The sequence below is a fragment of the Muscardinus avellanarius genome (genome assembly GCF_963383645.1).
Source record: "Muscardinus avellanarius genome assembly, chromosome: 7".
Classification (NCBI taxonomy): domain Eukaryota; kingdom Metazoa; phylum Chordata; class Mammalia; order Rodentia; family Gliridae; genus Muscardinus; species Muscardinus avellanarius.
In genome coordinates this window covers 103689408-103707132 of record NC_137793.1, presented here as the reverse complement: position 1 = coordinate 103707132, position 17725 = coordinate 103689408, and the positions used below count along the sequence as shown (strand labels likewise).

At 42.6% G+C, this 17725-nt stretch overlaps 1 protein-coding gene across 1 annotated transcript in view; it reads right to left on the bottom strand.

Moving 5' to 3' along the window:
* COLGALT2 (collagen beta(1-O)galactosyltransferase 2) overlaps positions 1 to 17725 on the bottom strand; it is a gene marked incomplete at both ends in the record, with an annotated part of 107763 nt that overhangs the window by 8046 nt on the left and 81992 nt on the right. Inside the window, 4 exons of the mRNA XM_080699002.1 lie at positions 274 to 406; positions 4780 to 4886; positions 9144 to 9220; positions 16553 to 16672. Of these exons, the coding sequence (XP_080555128.1) occupies positions 274 to 406; positions 4780 to 4886; positions 9144 to 9220; positions 16553 to 16672 (437 nt within the window). The remainder of the gene's footprint in view (positions 1 to 273; positions 407 to 4779; positions 4887 to 9143; positions 9221 to 16552; positions 16673 to 17725) is intronic.

The window sequence follows — 17725 nt, the reverse complement described above, 5'->3', positions numbered from 1 at the left end:
ACTCCTGTTAACAATGAGAATGAGCTAATAAGAGTGTGGCTCTGAGCATGAGGATAACTCGCCCTGTCACTATCTCCAGTGGCATCAAGGCTGCCTCTCCCTGTCCCTTTGTTGCTGACCTTGGGCCACAGGGTTAGACAAGGCAGGCGTCACTCTCAGACACACTTCCAGAACAGTCCAGGGTACTTTGCATCTGGTCTTAAGTCACCTACAAAGTCCCACTCTCTTTTCTTCTCATTACAAAACTGTACCTCTCAATAAAGCAATATTTACCTCTTTCCAGACAGAGTAGTGACTAAGAAAGCAGCCGATTTCACCCCTGGTTAAAGGCCTGGAGGAGTAGGGATCCCGATAACCCGGCAGCATTTCAATACTCAAGGCCTTCAGCTGGCTTGTGTTGAGTAACCTGCGTGACAGAGATCGTGTCTGAAAATTACCTGGTCATGGTGTCCCCACCTCAGAGGCCAAAGACAGAGAGAGAGAGAGGGAGAGAGAGAGAGAGAGAGAGAGAGAGAGAGAGAGAGAGAGAGAGAGAGGAGAGAAAGGGAGAATTTCACGTATATCCCCAGAACCACTACACCCCGAGAGAAAGACTTTTCAGTTTCCTTTTATTCTTTACCAGCTCCTTAGGGTTAATGCATCACAGCAACACTATACACTTTGTGAAGACAAGATGGTGTCTTCTATTTTTGTACATCCTTCATGGTGCCCAACATAGTTCTAAGCAGCACATAAATTTCCTGGGAACCTTGGAAAATTACTATGCTAATGAAGGAAATGCCGATTCACAGGAGCATTAAATACTGGAAGGGGGAGGGCAGGCAGGGATGAGGGAGGAATCGTGTGCATGTGTATGTATGTCTTTCCTTTGGGTATGAAATTTAAAACGAGGTTTAGCCGGGCGTGGTGGCTCACGCTTGTAATCCCCGCGCTTGGGAGGCGGAGACAGGAGGATCGCGCAGGTTCGAAGCCAGCCGCGCTGGCGTAAGAGACCCTGTTTCAAAAATATAAAATAGGTCTGGGAGTGTAGCCCGGAGGAAGAAGGGCTTCCAGGAACCCCAGTACTACCAAAAAAAAAATAAATAAAACGAGGTTTAAAATAAAAATAACAGCGAAGCATTTTCAAAATGGTAGAGCAAGGTCCCCTGAAAACCCACTTCTTCATAGAAGCAACGAGGGCACTGGGGAAAATTGTCACCATCAGCTCTTCCGGAACTCTGGAAGTTAACTAAAGGTTTGCAGAAATCCAAGGAATGTTTAGTCAAGAGATCAAACAGCTCGATCTCTGTCAGAACAGTCGGCTTTGTGGAGCTGACATCAGCCCTAGTCTCATCCCTTCCCCCTGCTCTACATAAGCCTTGAAAACTAGCAGCCTCGCCACTGTGGTAGTTGGGAAAACCAGTCACCTAGCAGCTGCTGGAAGGGACAGGATGGAATATAACTCCCCTAGAGATGTATCCCTAGGAAACAGTCCCTAGTCAACCTCTCTGACAGTCCTTGAAAAGCTCATCCCCAGAGTTTGTCTTTATTTTGAGCAGACTCAGGGCTCATTCTCTGTGAACAGCCCTATCTGCTGGGTACTTGTCAAAAAACCAACAGTAGCAACTACTTAACATTACAGTAATCTGAGCATCATTGACATGAAGGGTAACTAGAGGTTGACCACAAAAATCTGAAAGGAGAGACTGAGGAATAAGTTTTCCATCAGGGTTTTGAAAAGCTCCCACACATTCTTGAGAATCTAGCAGGTCACAGGCACATTCGGGGCTGTGCATCTCCCCAGTAAAGACCTGAGAAGACCCCAATGTCTCATCTCTGGTTGACCTGGAGGATCTGGGGGGAATAGGCAGGGAAGACAGATAGATTGAACACAGCAAAGACAGAGGTTGTCATAAAGACTTTTAAAAATATGAAGCTATGTGCTATCTACAAGAGACAAAATTTTGGTTAAAAACCACAGACAGGTTGAAAGTTAAAGGAAGGAAAATATATACTTTAATATCCTGCCTTCAATAATGGAGAACAAGGAAAGAGAGTACTTGAATAACACTATAAACATACTAGACCTAATGGACACCTATAGAACATTCCATTTAAAAATAGCAAAGGTTCACAGGTTCACAGGTTCGAAGATAACCTTGGCAAGTAGTGAGACTCTCATCAACCTAGCAAGACTATGAAAGATCATATGCTTGAACATAAAGACAATTTAGACTGCAAATCAAGCCTCAGTATATTTAAAAGGACTAAAATCATAATAGGTATATTCTCCAACCTCAGTGAAATAAAATTAATGGAATAGACACTTCTCAAAAAAAGAAATACAAATGTCCAATAGATACATGAAAAAAAATGCTCAACATCGTTAGCAATCAGGGAAATGCAAATCAAAACTACACTGAGATTCCATCTATCTTCAGTTGGAATGTCAATTATCAATGAAATTTTATTTTATTTTTGTGGCACTGGGGATGAAACCCAGGGGCATTCTACCTCCGAGCTACACCCCAACCCTATTTTTTAATCTTTATTTTGAAACAGGGTTTCAGTAAATTGCAGAGGGCCTAAGTAGCTGAGGCTGTCCTTGAATCCCAATCCTCCTCTCTCAGCCTTCCAAGTACTAGGATTACAAGCATGTGCCACCACACATTTTGTATCCTTGGGAAACAAGGATAATATCAGATAGAAAAGCAGAGACTTCAATGGACTGATGGAGGGTATTTGGGGTGGAGGGGCAACAGAGATGTAAAGAATGTAACAGTTAAAATAATGCTACATATAAAAGTTGTACCCAGTGGTGCACACCTGTAATTTCAGTACTTGGGAGGCTGAGACAGAAGGTTCACAGGTTCGAAGATAACCTTGGCAAGTAGTGAGACTCTCATCAACCTAGCAAGACCCTGTTTTAAAAAGCAAAAAGTAGCAACAACAATAATTAAAAAATAATAAAATAGGGCTGGGGATGTAGCTTAAAGGTAGAATGCTCCCAAGTTCAACCCACAGTACTACAACTAATAATAATAACAACAGTAGTAATGCTACGTACATGTATAAAACTACCATTCCTATCTCAAAGACATGTACATGGAAGGGAAGAGAGGGCTGGGACCTGAAGGGAAGTGCTCCAAGAATTGTGTGCACTTATATTTCTAGCATTCTACACCTCAGTATGATATATATTTAAAATTCACCAAATAAAAATCTATAAAATTTCAAAAATTGCTAACAAAAGAAATTTGGGAAAGTCACAAAATTGTGAAATTAACACATTCCTAAAAAGACCAATGCATTAGAGAAGAAATCTCAAGGGAAACTAGAAAATATTTTGAAATGAATGAAACACAATATACCCAAACTCATGGGTTACACCTAATATAGTATTTAGAAGTATAATTGCAGCAATAAATGCCCAAATTAAAAAAGATGATCTCAAATAATCTAACAAACCATTTCAGGAAACTAATTGACCAAAAGCAAAGGAATCTCAGAGCAAGCAGGAAGAAGAACTTAATGGAGATTAAGGTGGAAATAGATAAGTTAGCGAACAGAAAAATAATTGAGAGCATCAATAAAAGCAAAGCCGGCAATTTGATAAGATCAACAAAATTAGCAAAACTTCATGTAGATTGATGAATAAAGAAAGAAAGCAGTCTCAAATGACTAAAATCAGGAATGAAGAGGACATCCCAACTGACCTTACAGAAGTAAAAAGGATTATTCTATGAAGAATTACTTGCCAAAAATTGATAACCTAGATGCAAAGAACAAATTGATAGAAACATACAAACCACTGAAATGGAGTCAAGAAAAAAAAGAAGAGTCAGTAATTATAATAATAATAATAATAATAATAATAATAATAATAAATTCAAACCCAATTCAACAAGAAAAGCCCTAGAGCTATATGGCTTCACTGGAGAATTCTGCCAAATATTTAAAGAAAGATGAATACTAATACTTGACAAACTCTTCCAAAAAATAGCACAGAGGGAGCATATTTCAGCTGATTCTATGAAGTCATGATTATTCTAATACAAAACCAAAGATATTACAAGAAAACTACCGGCCAAAATTCCTTATTAATATCAAGGCAAAAACTTCAAGAAAATACATCTTCAAAGGCTGTTGGAGACACTTCTTAGTTGGCACTATGTAAATAGAAAACAATACCATTCATATTCCCAGCTAGCATTTAACCTGGAAACACAAGTTTTGTAAAAATTTGGGCCTTGAAATATAGTGTCAAATAAAATAGAAAAGCAAAGTAAAACCAACAAAATAATAACGGCAACAGCAAAATTTCTTGAAGGAATCTAACCAGGTTCTCCATGTGACTTCCCAGCCATACTCCCAGGAAGAGCGGCCACTGTGATCATCTCAGGCGAGCTATGGCAGGCATCTCACACAACAGAATATTGGGGACTTTGATATTCTTTCATTTTTTTTTCAGGTTTAAACACAATTCTGAACCATTTTCTGCTCTATCAGATAAAGCTGGAAACCACCAGAACTAAGTATTGCAAGAATATCCAGAGACGGGGACAGGCACAACCAATGTGAGTCTTCAGTGTAATGAAGACCAAAGGTCACAAAATGGGAGGTAGCTCTTGGGCTTGCTCTGCAGGGTGAAGCTAACTAAATGTACTATCAGAGATATCTATATAATGTGTCTGTCCTGAGTGACCAAGACTCTTGGTGTCCCACCCAGGACTAACTCTCTGTGAGAAAGTACCTCCCCCCAAGACACACATCTGCAAGGGGAGAAGCAGCCCAACTCACTTCCCATCCACCGCGTCCACGATCTTGACCTCGATTTCCTGCTCATACAGGGTGCGCAGCATCCGGTCCCTCCTGTCCTTTCTGCGTTTGAGGTTGATCATGAAAATCTAAGGCAGAAAGCAAGAAGGGAAAGAGACACAAGTACTCAAGTCTTAGGCTATTTGTAAAGTTCAACAAATGTGAAACTCAAAGTTTTGATAGGGGGAGTGTTACGGTTTGGGTTTAAAATGTCCCCCTAAAAGCTCATGTCTTGATAGCCTGGTTACCAAAGCAGGAAGGTTCAGAGGTGGGTCACCAGAAGCCGGATCTTGAGGACTATGTATCTCTCTAGACCACCTCCTCTCACGGTCTCCCCTTCCAGCCACCAGGACCAAGAATGGCTTTTCTCTACCATGTATCCTGCTACTGAGGCTTCTGCCTTGGAGCCAGCCCACTATGGACTGAGCCTCAGAAACTGTGAGCCTCAATACTCCTTTCCTGTTCTAAGTGGTTTTATTTGGTCTCAGTGATCAAAATTTTTAAAAAGCTAATTAAAATAGTAGAGTGTGAAGGTTAGAGAAACTGTGAAGTTTTGGTCTTTTCTCATAGTAGGTTTATGGAAGAAAAATGATATTTTCTCCAAACTCAATTACTTTCTAAACCTAAGCCTGCCATAATTCTCAAACTCCCTTAGAATTCTCCAAATTCCTAGAGACATGAGAAGAAATTTTTTTAAAAGATGGGGGGTCCTGCCCTTGGGGGTAGCTCTTTGATTTAAAAAAAAAAGATGGAGAATTGGAAAGGCAAAATTTTGACATTGAATGTCTTTGTAGAAAATGATATGAAAAGGACACCTACTGGTCTGTGACATAAGGAAGAAAGTGCATGTGGATTTCCCCATGTGAAGTTTGGGTCTACCTGTGGTTTCTCACCTTGACTTATAAATTCCTGTTGTCTGAAATCACTACAGACACGTCATAATGCCACTGCAGGGGTTACAGGCAAAGAAGCTGTCCTGTTTACAGATCTCCTTTTTTTCTCCTTCCTTCCTTCCTTCCTTCCTTCCTTCCTTCCTTCCTTCCTTCCTTCCTTCCTTCCCTTTTCTTCCTTCCTTTTAATTTTGGTGTAGAGGACTGAACTCAGGGGCATTCTACCTCTGGACTAAACTCCCAGCCATATTTTTATTTTTTATTTTGAAACAGGATCTCCTTAGGTTGCTGAGAACCTCACTAAGTTGCTGAGGTTGGCTTCAACACCTCATTCTTTCTGTCTCAGTCTCCCAAGTACTGGGATTATAGGTGCGTGCCATCATGCCTGGCTTACTCTCAGATTTTTTTTTCCTACTTACCAAAAATGTTTTTTTTTATTTTAACAATTTTTTTATTGAACATAAATAGTATACATTTAAACTATATTTGGTGCCCTCTCCCCCCCGCCCCCGTTTTCCCTTCCCCCTCCCACCAATGGTTGTCCAGGTTAACTGTGTCATATTCATAATTTTACAAAATTATATCATTTGCAAGAAGATGGAAAGCCCTGGGGAACATTTTGTTAAGTGAGATCAGCCAAGCACAGAAAAAGAAGGTACATATGTTTCCTCTAATATGCCCAAACTAGGAAACACAGAGGATACCGGTGGGACTCTGAAAGTTAACCATTTGATGTCAGGCAAAGTAGATTACGTGCATCCGAATTTTATTAATCTTGTTGTTTACTTAGCTGGATAATTATTTTTAAACGCATAATTTCTGTGGTGACACTATCTGCCTTGTTACTTGGGGCTTTCTAACTTAATGGGCTGTGTTGTCCTTTTGTGTTTCGTTTTCTCCCTGCTTAGCATAGCTTGCCATGGGCCACGCTCCATCCCCTAATTTTACAGACATAGAAAGGAAAGTGCATTTCCTCCTGTGTGAGCGGGAGCCACCTGGGGTCACTCTCAGGAGGACAGAAACAGAACAAAGAAAAAAAGAAACACCAAAATGGTACCCTCAAACCAGAAACCTCCAGTGTGAATGGACTTCAGTAAATCACAGTCCAAATGCAAATGTCCCTCCCAAAACAAGTGCAATAAAAAACAGTAGCCACGAAAATAAAAACCCAGACAGCTTGCTCATTCTTAATGAACTGTAAACAGAGAAAAGAGCCGGACGGCCAAATGCAGCCCAGACACCAGCGAGACAGGAGGCCCGCCAAGGCCTCTACAGACCCTTTGCCACCCTCCCGTGTCTGTTACAGCCTCAGGAAAGCAGGTCCTCACGTGGGCCGCTTCCACAGGGACCCTTGGAGTGGCCTGATCCTTACACCACATCCTGCCAGGAGAGACCAGAACGAGAGGGTCCTGGTTCGTCTCATTTTCTTTGACTGTGCTTACCTTCGTCTTGTACTATTCTGTCCTCTATGTTAACACCATAAGAGCTGTTAACTCTTAGACACTTGATCTCCATAGCAAATTCATTCCCAGTCATAGCAAATTCATTCCAAAACTGATTTATCTAGCTCCAAACCAGTGTCACAGAAGGAATTCTAATTCCTAGCTCCAGCAGCTGTTCAAGGTGCACATACTTTTTGGAGGCGTGTGCATATTATGGTGTGGCGAGGTATTTTCCTTCCATTACGGTGTCAACAGGCCCTGAACATAATGTTTTGTCTGTAACACATTTGGAATCTGTAGAATTCCTTCTCAGTGTGTGGATGCCTGAGACACTGTCTTAGGCTCTAGGCTCCTCCTGAACTAATCAGCGGCCATAGGAGAGATCCAGGAAGAAGCCAGTGACCAGAAGTTACACTCTGGCCTGGCCAAGTATCTCTTTGTGTACTAGATTCATTGTTTTGTATTTTTTTTTTTTTGCTTTTTTTTTTTTTTTTGTACTCGGGATTAAACCCAGGGACATTCTACCTCCAAGCTACATCCCCAGTCCTTTTTACTTTTTATTTTGAAACAGGGTCTCACTAAGTTGCTGAGGCTGGCCTCAAACCTGCAAGCCTTCTGTCTCAGCCTCTTACGCACTGGGATTACAGGCATGCACCACCACGCTCAGCTCCTTTTTAAATTTTGTGGTGTGGAGGATTGAACTCAGGACCTGTGTCCCAGGCAAGTGCGCTACAACTGAGGTACATGCTGTGTACCCCTGCTTGATTTTTTTAAAAATTAAAATTGCATAATAAATGTGGCCTTCAAAAAGCTGTTATGAATTTCTTGCCTGCAGAAAGGTAGCATTTTAGAACGAATTTCCTTTTCTTCCCTTTTTTCTCCTCTCAACTCTGCCCTCCAACCTTTTTCCATGGAAGGATAGCAGGGAATATTCCAGGACAGTTTCCACTCATTCAGCTGTGGTAAAATGATTTTTTTTTTTTTTTTTTTAGTAGTGCTGGGATTGAACGCAGGCACATTCTATCGCTGAGTGACATCCTCAGCTTGATTTTTTTATTATTTTTTTTTGGAAAGGATTTTGTTAAATTACTGCCTTCACTAAGAAGCTGAGGCTGATCTCAATCCTGTGATCCTCCTGTCTCAGCCTCCCAAGTGGTGAGATCACAGGTGTGTGCCACCATTACCAGCCAGAATAAAATTAATGTCCTCCACAACCTAAAATATACATCCTCTTCACCTTTCTCTGGAACCTTGGTAAAGAGGTTGACAAAATATGGTGAATTCGGTGTCCATCAACAGATGAATACATCACAAAATTATGGAGTATATACACAATGGAATTCTTCTCAGCAATAAAGAACAAAATTATGCCATTTGAAGGAAAATGGAAGAATCTGGAGAACACTGTGTTCAGTGAGATTAGCCAGTCACGGAAAGTGAAGGGTCATATGTTTTCTCTAAAACGCAGAACATAGGGAGTAACTGGGATACTAGAGGGATTCCAGGTAATGGAGGAAGAACTCCAGTGGAACCAGGGAGGTGGTCAAGGGAAGGGGAGGGGAAGGGCGAGGATCATTGAAGAACTTACTACCATTGGCTCTGTGTACACGTGTGAAAATACCAAGGTCAATGCTCTGCATGGGAAGGGAGGAGATGGGGAGGAGGGAGGGGCATCGAGTTCTGGGTGCATGTATGTCGCTGTCAACACAATTTACATTATGATGTGAAGCCACAATGCACCAACAAATGCATATTATTGTGATGAATTCACTTCCGCTACTAAATTGTTACTTCTTTTTGATTCAATGATTAACTTGCTTTTACCACGATCTTCCTTTCTTAAGAAAACTGAGGCCCAACAAAAACTGAGTAGTTTTCCCAAGATCTCAGCACTTTTTTAGCCTCAAGCCCTTCTTGCTGGCTCTCAGACACATGCTCAGGTTTAGGTTCCCAAACAAGCATACACACTTTTGCACATGTGCACACACATGCATACACACAGGCACTTTCCTACCTCATCAAATCCCATCTTGTCTGGATATTTAGGGACAACGGACACAAACTCGGAGGGCTCCATTGGAGGACGGTCAACTAGAAGACACAAGAAACACAAGGTGCTTTGTTAGTGAAGGGTCAGGCAATGGAATTCCACCTGTACACCTGACCTCTAGGCCAGAAGCCAACCTGGATATCCAGGGCAGAGCAGGACAGCCCGGCACTGTCTCAGGAACCAATGATCAGGCATTATTTTCAAGAGCACTTGTATATAGATATACAAAGTGCACTATGAGCTTCATTTCCTTTAGGACTTTCTTTTTTCCTCTTCTCTCTCTCTCTCTCTCTCTCTCTCTCTCTCTCTCCCTCCCTCCCTCCCTCCCTTTCTCTTCCTCCCTCTCTTTCTTTCTTTATCTCTCCCATACTCAAGATTGAACCTTTTGTTCTGTTATTCTGCCTCTATGTTACACTTTCAGCCCTTTTACATTTTTTATTTAGAAATCAGGGTATCACCAACTTGCTAAGAGTCTGGCTAAGTTGCTGAGGCTGGTCTTGAATCTGTAATCTTCCTGCCTCAGTCTCCCAAGTACTGAATTACAGGCAATCACTGCCACATCCAGCTCTTAAGAGTTATCTTATCAGTGTTTGGGAAGTGTAGAATAACACTACAGAGAGAGGATTCTGGAGTCAGGTGATCTGGCCTATGAAGGCCTGGGAGAGTTAGAGGACCTCTCCAGCCTGTTTCACCACAAGTAAAAAATGGGTATGATTAATGTACTTCTTACTGCATTCTAACTGTATTCTCCTCTCTCAGCCTCCCAAGTACTAAGATTACAAGTGTGTGCCACCATGCCTGGCTAACATTTGTATTTACTCAACCCTCCAAAAAGGTTGTCTTTATATATTATGCACTTTAATGGTTGGAAGTAATGTTAGTTAAAGAAATTGAAAAGGTCTTCCAAACTAATAAAACTTTTCTTAATGGGATAATACCAAGAAAACTTAACATGAGAGTTGGATGGGTGTGTGGTGCATGTCTGTAATCCTAGTGCCTGGAAATCTGAAACAGGAGGATCATAGATTCTAGGCCAGTCTTACCAATTTAGCAAGGGCCTCAGCAACTTAGTGAGACCCTGTTTCAAAATAAAAAATAAAGAAGGCTGAGGGTGTTGCTCAGAAATAGAAAGTCCCTGGGTTCAATCCCCAGCACTATCCATTACCATAACAACAAAAGGCTGGTCACTGGATTGCTTACGAGCTATGAGGGATGACCATTACCCGTCACCCATATTCATTCCCCTCTATTGAGGAACACGGGAGGCATACGCTCTTGCTTGGAGTTAGTTGTGGTTGTGTGACTTTCTGGGAATGGTTCAAATTGCAGCTGTTCAGCTCTCCCATGCCTGTCTCCATACCACACAAGGATCATAGTAGCACGTATTGATAGGGAGAAGCCAGAATTTGAAGCAGCCAGGAATGTTGCAACCACACATGGAGAACAGCTGCCTGGGACAGACACCAGGACTGCGACCCTGATTGGCAAGAAAGAAGCTGCGGTTGTGCCAAGCCAGTGAGATCTGAGCACAGTTGGATGTCCCAGCATGCCTTCGCCCATCCAGACCGAGACACCGTCAAAAAGGCAAAATCGCACCAAAGAGAAATGTGCATGGTCAACTGGGTGAAATTCAAGAGCACAGTGGGGCAGCTTTGCTAAGCCGGACACAGGGGTTGGTTTGGTCACTTCAAACCTGACCCTGCAGTTACATGTCTGTGCGTTCACAGCATGTGTATTATTCTTCCCTCAAAATACCCAGAATATTTTGGTATTTTGGTCTTTTCTGTTCCACAACTCCTTAGTTATCCTTCCTTCCTTCCTTCCTTCCTTCCTTCCTTCCTTCCTTTCCTTCCTTCCTTCTTTTCTTCTTTCCTTCTTTTCTTTCCTTCCTTCCTTCTTTTCTTCTTTCCTTCCTTCCTTCTTTCCTTCCTTCCTTCCTTCTTTCCTTCCTTTCCTTCCTTCCTTCTTTTCTTCTTTCCTTCTTTTCTTCTTTCTTTCCTTCCTTCCTTCCTTCCTTCTTTCCTTCCTTCTTTTCTTCTTTCCTTCCTCCCTTCCTTCCTTTCCTTCCTTCCTTCTTTTCTTCTTTCCTTCCTTCTTTTCTTCTTTCCTTCCTTCCTTCCTTCCTTCCTTCCTTTCTTCCTTCCTTCCTTCCTTCCTTCCTTCCTTCCTTCCTTCCTTCTTTTCTTCCTTCCTTCTTTTCTTCTTTCCTTCCTTCCTTCTTTACTCCACCTTCCTTCTTTTGTAGTACTAGGGATTGAACCTGGGGGTTCCACCTCTGAGACACTGGGATTACAGGCATGCACCATCACGCCTGGCTTCCTTAGTTTTTGTTTGTTTGCTTGTTTTTTTTAATCATCCTGAAGGATCCATCCACCACATGCAGGACTAGGTTTTTAAGAGAAAGAAACTTAATGTATATCTTGGATCCTTCTTATTGGCATACAAACATGTAATGTTCCCATCTTTAAAAAGCAAGTGGCACAAAGAAACCCAAACCAACTAAACAAACAAGAAAACCTCTGCCCTGGTCCCTCACTCGCCAGCAGCCCCATCCCAGTTCTCTTCCCGATCCCGGCAAGATGTCAATTTCTCATCATCTCCATTTCCTGCTCTTTTCTCTTTGGCTACGCCAGTGAGTTCGTGTCCCCTGCTTTGCACTGAAGTAGCTCTTATCAAGGTTATCTCAAAGCTCTACTTGAGAGCCGATGATCAATTATTTATCCATATTGTGTGTGTGTGAGAGAGAGAGAGAGAGAGAGAGAGAGAGAGAGAGAGAGAGAGAATAGGAGAGAAAAGGAGAGGAGAGGAGAAGAGAAGAGAGGAGAGGAAGACGAAGAGGACAAAGAGGAAAGGAAAGGAGAAGAGGAGAGGGACACTGGGGATTGAACTCCAGGGTGTTCTACCTCCAAGCTAAACCCCCAGCCCTTTTTATTTTTTATTTTGAAACAGGGTCTCACTAGGTTGCTGAGAATCTCACTAAGATGCTGAGGCTGGTCTTGAACCTGTGAGCCTGCTATCTCAGCCTCCCAAGTACTGGGATTACAAACGTGCACCACTATATCCAGCATACTTCCCAATGTTTTACTCAACTTCTTAGCAGCATTTGGCTCTTTATTGAAACACTTTGCAATTTTTCTCCCCAGCATTCTGGCTGTATGTCTCCCCCAGGGATCAGTCCTACTCTTTCCTTTTTATGTTCTTTTGCTCTGTGGGTTCACATTGTTCCTTGGCTTCAAATAGTATTCCTGTGTTGATGATTCGCAAGTGTCTATCTCTAGATGGAATCTCTTCCCCGAGTTCCAGATTCATACAGCCAACTCGCTCACAACCTCTCTATTCAGATGCCTAAAAAATATATTAAACTTACATGACCAAAGCCTCCTTCTCCCAAACTTTTTATAAAGCCTTTTCCATCTCAGTAAATGGCATATCAGGCCAAAGTCCTAGGATCATTCTGAATTCCTTTCTTCCCTTCATGGACTGCATCCAGGGCTCTGCAACTTCTATGGGCTCGATCACCTGAATATCTTAAATCTGTTTCTCGTCATCTCTCTGCGGCAGCTCAAATCTCAACCACCAACACTCTCACAGGAAGATATGGTGAGACCCTCCAGTATCCACATCACAGCTGGAACGACCCTTCTAGATGCATAAATCACATCATGAATCTCCTACATGCATAAGTCACATAACTCCCCCATCATGGGTTCCCATTACTATGACCGGAATGTTCTGCAACAATCTGACACCTCTTTCTGCATGACTTAATCTCCCTTGCCCCAGCTCCTCATTCCAAACCACGCTGGCCTCTTGTCTCTAGAAAACCCCCAAGCCTTTTCCTGTCTAATGGCCTCTGCACATGCTGTTCTTTTTGCTTGGAGCACTCTTCCCCCAACATCTTTATCTAGCTGCTTCCTTGATGTCTGGTCTATCTCTCCTTTTAGAATATTAGTTCCTGGGTGGCGAGGCCTCTGCCTGATTTGTTTACTGCTGTGTACCCAGCATCTTAAGCAATCACATAAATTGAATAAGTACTTACAGCCTAACCCTGTCTTCTAAAACCTTTATTGACTCCTCAGGATAGGCATTCTGCTTTAATTGGGCATTCCAGGGCCACATTGGTTAAGATATTCTGTTCTGATAAACATTCTCATTGCTGCGATCCAAAAAACCTGACCAAACAACTTAGAGGAAGGAAGATTTATTTGCTCACAGGGTTCAGTCCATGTTAGGTCAGGTCTGTGGAACTCAGGGCATTGATTATGGGAAGCAGAGAAAGGGAGAGTGCAAGGCTTTGCTCTCACATCATGGAAGACAGAGCAGAGAGTAAGCATGGGAAGGAGAGACCTTGTACAGTCCCCAAGGTCACACCCCAAGAGACCCTTCCTTAGCAACAAGCCTCACTTCCACATTGCTACCCTATTCCCATGAGAGGTAGGGGACATTTTAAATCCAAACCATCACACACTCCACCCTCTGGAACTTTGTTTTCTTGTCTGTTATAAGTCGACCCTCTCCCAGTGTAGGAACGCTTTGCCTGCTCACTCTGTTTCCTCTGCTGGTGTGTACTTGCCATATCACTCTGGTTGTTTAAGCTCCATAGCTCTATCCAATGCTCAGCTTAGGAAGCATCTGAGCCTGAAGCTCCCTGGATCACACAGGCCACAGCAGCCTCTCTACTACACACTCCTATTGTACTGGCACCTGCTCCTTTCACAAAGCACCGTCCTGCATTGCAGGTAGAGTTTTTACATCAGGCCTGTGTCCTCAAACTATAAAAACTCCCAAACCAAGCATTGGTTATAAAATCTTTACACTCCCTAGTACCTCCATAGAGTGATTCCCACATTACAGGTAGGAATTCCAATTCCATGTTTGTTCATTAAAAAAAAAAAAGCATGTTCTAATGCTTCAATAAATATAGTCTAAATAATACTGTTGGCAGCATTTTTATTGCCCATTGGGTTCTAGACACTGTACAAAGCATTTTTAATACCAAGTTCATGCCGGGCGTGGTGGCGCACGCTTGTAATCCCCACGCTTGGGAGGCGGAGACAGGAGGATCGCGCAGGTTCGAAGCCAGCCGTGCTGGCGTAAGAGACCCTGTTTCAAAAATATAAAATAGGTCTGGGAGTGTAGCCCGGAGGAAGGAGGGCTTCCAGGAACCCCAGTACCACCAAAAAAAAAAAAAATACCAAGTTCATCTTCTCATAAAGAAGTATACTTGACAGATAAAATTTTATTACTGTTAACATTTCATTCCTCCTACATGGGCCTTTGGTTCATATTTTTGCAGTATAACCCTCAAAGCTTTATTGTTCAAATTATGTTTTCTATTATAAATTTCAAAATGCTAAATGTTAACATGATTATAAATAGGGAAGGTAAATACAGTCAACGCTTGGCCAAGTCCTTTCACATTTATATCCTGACCTTCTCTTCTTCTGTTCCTTTCTCTCCATTCCCATGACCATTGCTCCCGCTCATATCCTTGCCATCTTTTGCCCAGCTTGCCATGCAATGTTCAGAATAGTCTTTTCTCCTCTGGCCGTAGACTGGCCCTCATTACCCCATTCATAACTTCTTTTTCACAGGTTCCCAAGCTGATTGCCTTACTGTCCCCATTTCAGAAAAAAAAAAAAAAAACACAAAAATCCCCACAAAAACTTACTCATTCCCTCCCTGGGCACTTCTACCACCCCTTATTTTTATTCAAGGCCTCCCAATTGCACACAAGATTATGAGCACCCATCTTTCTAAGTCTGATTTTTTTTTTGTGGTGGTACTGGGGTTCCTGGAAGCCCCTCTACCTCCAGGCTAAACTCCCAGACCTATTTTATATTTTTGAAACAGGGTCTCTTAAGCCAGCGCAGCTGGCTTCGAACCTGCACGATCCTCCTGTCTCCGCCTCCCAAGAGTGAGCGGGGATTACAAGCGTGCGCCACCACACCCGGCGTCTAAGTCCAAATTTTAACCTGAACTTTCTATATTCAAAATTCCTTTAAGAGCTTCCCTCCCTTTAGGAAAAATCCAAACAACTTTGAAATCACCAGAGGTCTTCCTTACCACCTACTCTCCACCTCACTTCCCACTGGCCTTCCGACCACCTTCACTGTCCACAGGTCCACATCCTACGTGTTGGTGATGAAGAACAAAAATACCTTGGGAAGCCATTTGCAGTGTCCTCCCTTGGGCCAAGTGGGTCCATTATTTTTTCTGTGGGCCACCACTGTAAATGACAGTAGTTTACCTACTGATTGTTGAGCATACCATTCTCACATCATGCTAGACCCAAAGACACTGACAATATACTGCTTAAGTACAAGGGATTTGGAGACAGTACGGTTGGTTCAAATATCAATCTGTCAAGCCAGGTGTGGTGATGCACGCCTATAATCCCAGTACACGGGAGGCTGACAGGAGGATTGCTGGTTCAAGGACTGCATCAGCAAGTAATGAGATTCTCATCAACCTAGTGAGACTCTGTTTCAAAGAAAAGTAAAAACAGGACTGGGGGTTTGGAGGTAGAATACCTCTGGGTTCAATCCCCAGTACCAAAAAATATCTCAATCTGTCATTTGGTTTTTTTGTTTTTTTGTTTTTGGTGGTACTGGGGTTCCTGGAAGCCTTTCTACCTCCAGGCTACACTCCCAGACCTATTTTTTAACTTTATGTGGAAACAGGGTCTCTTAAGCCAGCGAGGCTGGCTCCGAACCAGCGCGATCCTCCTGTCTCCGCCTCCCAAGTGCGGGGATTACAAGCGTGCGCCACCATGCCCGGCCTCAATCTGTCATTTGTTTAGTAGAATGATCTGGAGCAATTTACTTAAGGCCTCTCCACCTCGATTTCTTTGTCTTTAATATGGGGATAGTTAAACCCAGGTCACTGAGTTATTTTGAGGATTAATGAGACAAGGTACAAAATGTACCCAGCATGGTATCCGTTAAAGTATAAGTTATTATTAAGTCCAGGTCATAATTGTTATCGTATTGGCCACAAACATATGCATCTACAATGATGAATCTGCCCCATCTCCATATCAGAACTAAGGAGGTTATTTGCAGAAAGCCATATAAATAGAAAGCAGCAAATTCAGCATTTAAACTCAGGCCACAAAACACTATTAGAGCACTTAGAACATTGTGTGAAAAGTGTTTACTTGTGCACTCAGGGAGCTCCTGAGGACACAGTCCTTGTCACGTTCATGTTCACACAGGAGAGACTTAAGAATGAATGAACAGAGGAATAGCTGTGTTCCAGCCTAGGCAGGCCGATGGCCATGGGATTCCAGGCCTGGAAGAGGAGAGACGTGCTTGGCTTGGTCGCTGTGCCAGTGCAACAAGTGCCATTGCCCTGGCTTCTGGGTAACTCACTCATTGCCTCTATCTGCACGTGGATGAGGTTCTCGATGTCCTCCTGCAGCGTCTGGTGAGGCTTCAGGGGGATGGGCAGGTAGCCGTAGTGCTCCCGATTGCAGAGGTACATCTGGATACCTGGGGACCCAGAGAGGGACACAGTCAACCAATATGGAAATATACTTCTAGCTGGCAGCCGAGGAAAGGGCGCTTGGACTGCGGCAGATGCTGAGTCTGACACTGAAATTGAAAAAGTGGTTATTTCAGGTACTGTCTGCAGAAATAATAAAAAAAAATGTTCTTTTATTAAAAAAGCAAAACACAGCATTGGGGGCCCATAAAAATTCTGGGCCATTCTTCAGCCCAGAGGAAATTGGTTTTTCTCTCTGAAAAAAAAAAAAAAAAAGAAAAGAAAAAAGCATCCTCGCTCGTGGCCTGAAATGAGCACTAAAGGCATGAAGGGATCACAAGGGAAGCAAAGACTTCCCATTCCAGAGAACAGAACAGAACACTGGAATCCACATGCAGGAAATAACAAGAAAATGAGGAATGAAATCCATATTGGCTATGAAAGCAAACAGGAAAATCCCGTAAGGCTGACAGATTATTAAAGCCAAACCTAGGCATCCAGAAAACAAAAAATGAAAAAAAAAATACAAAAGAAACCTAATATTCTCTGTGTTTCTCTTTGGTTTTATTTCTTCCCTCAGCAGGCATGACACTTCCAAATAAGTTCATACAGGGGCAAAAGAATGTCTGCCTTTCAAGGCCTGTTCAAAACATGGACTGTGACAATCCCAGCAATAGGTCATAGTCCTCTCATCCTCAGTGCTGAAGACAGCTCGGCCTGTAAACTCCAAGAGTTATGAAGCACCTATATTTACCCGGACTGCTAGGAATATGGAAATGAAGATGGTCTGTGACAGATCTAGCAGTGGACGGTCCTGACCAACTAAAAGATTGCTCAGTTGAAAGGATGAGTCTACTAAGTTCTGGTCCATGTGCCTAAGCCTCTGATTGGTTAATTGCTACAATTATCAGTGGTTTCCTTAGAAAGAATTAGGGGCATAGTGACTTCTCTATTTTGTGCAGATGAAATTTCCACCAGTTAGCTGCATCACCTGCCAAGTCGGGTGAAGTTGTCTCATGGCATTAACAGGGAAGAACAGGAAAAGAAAAGGGCCTTTATCC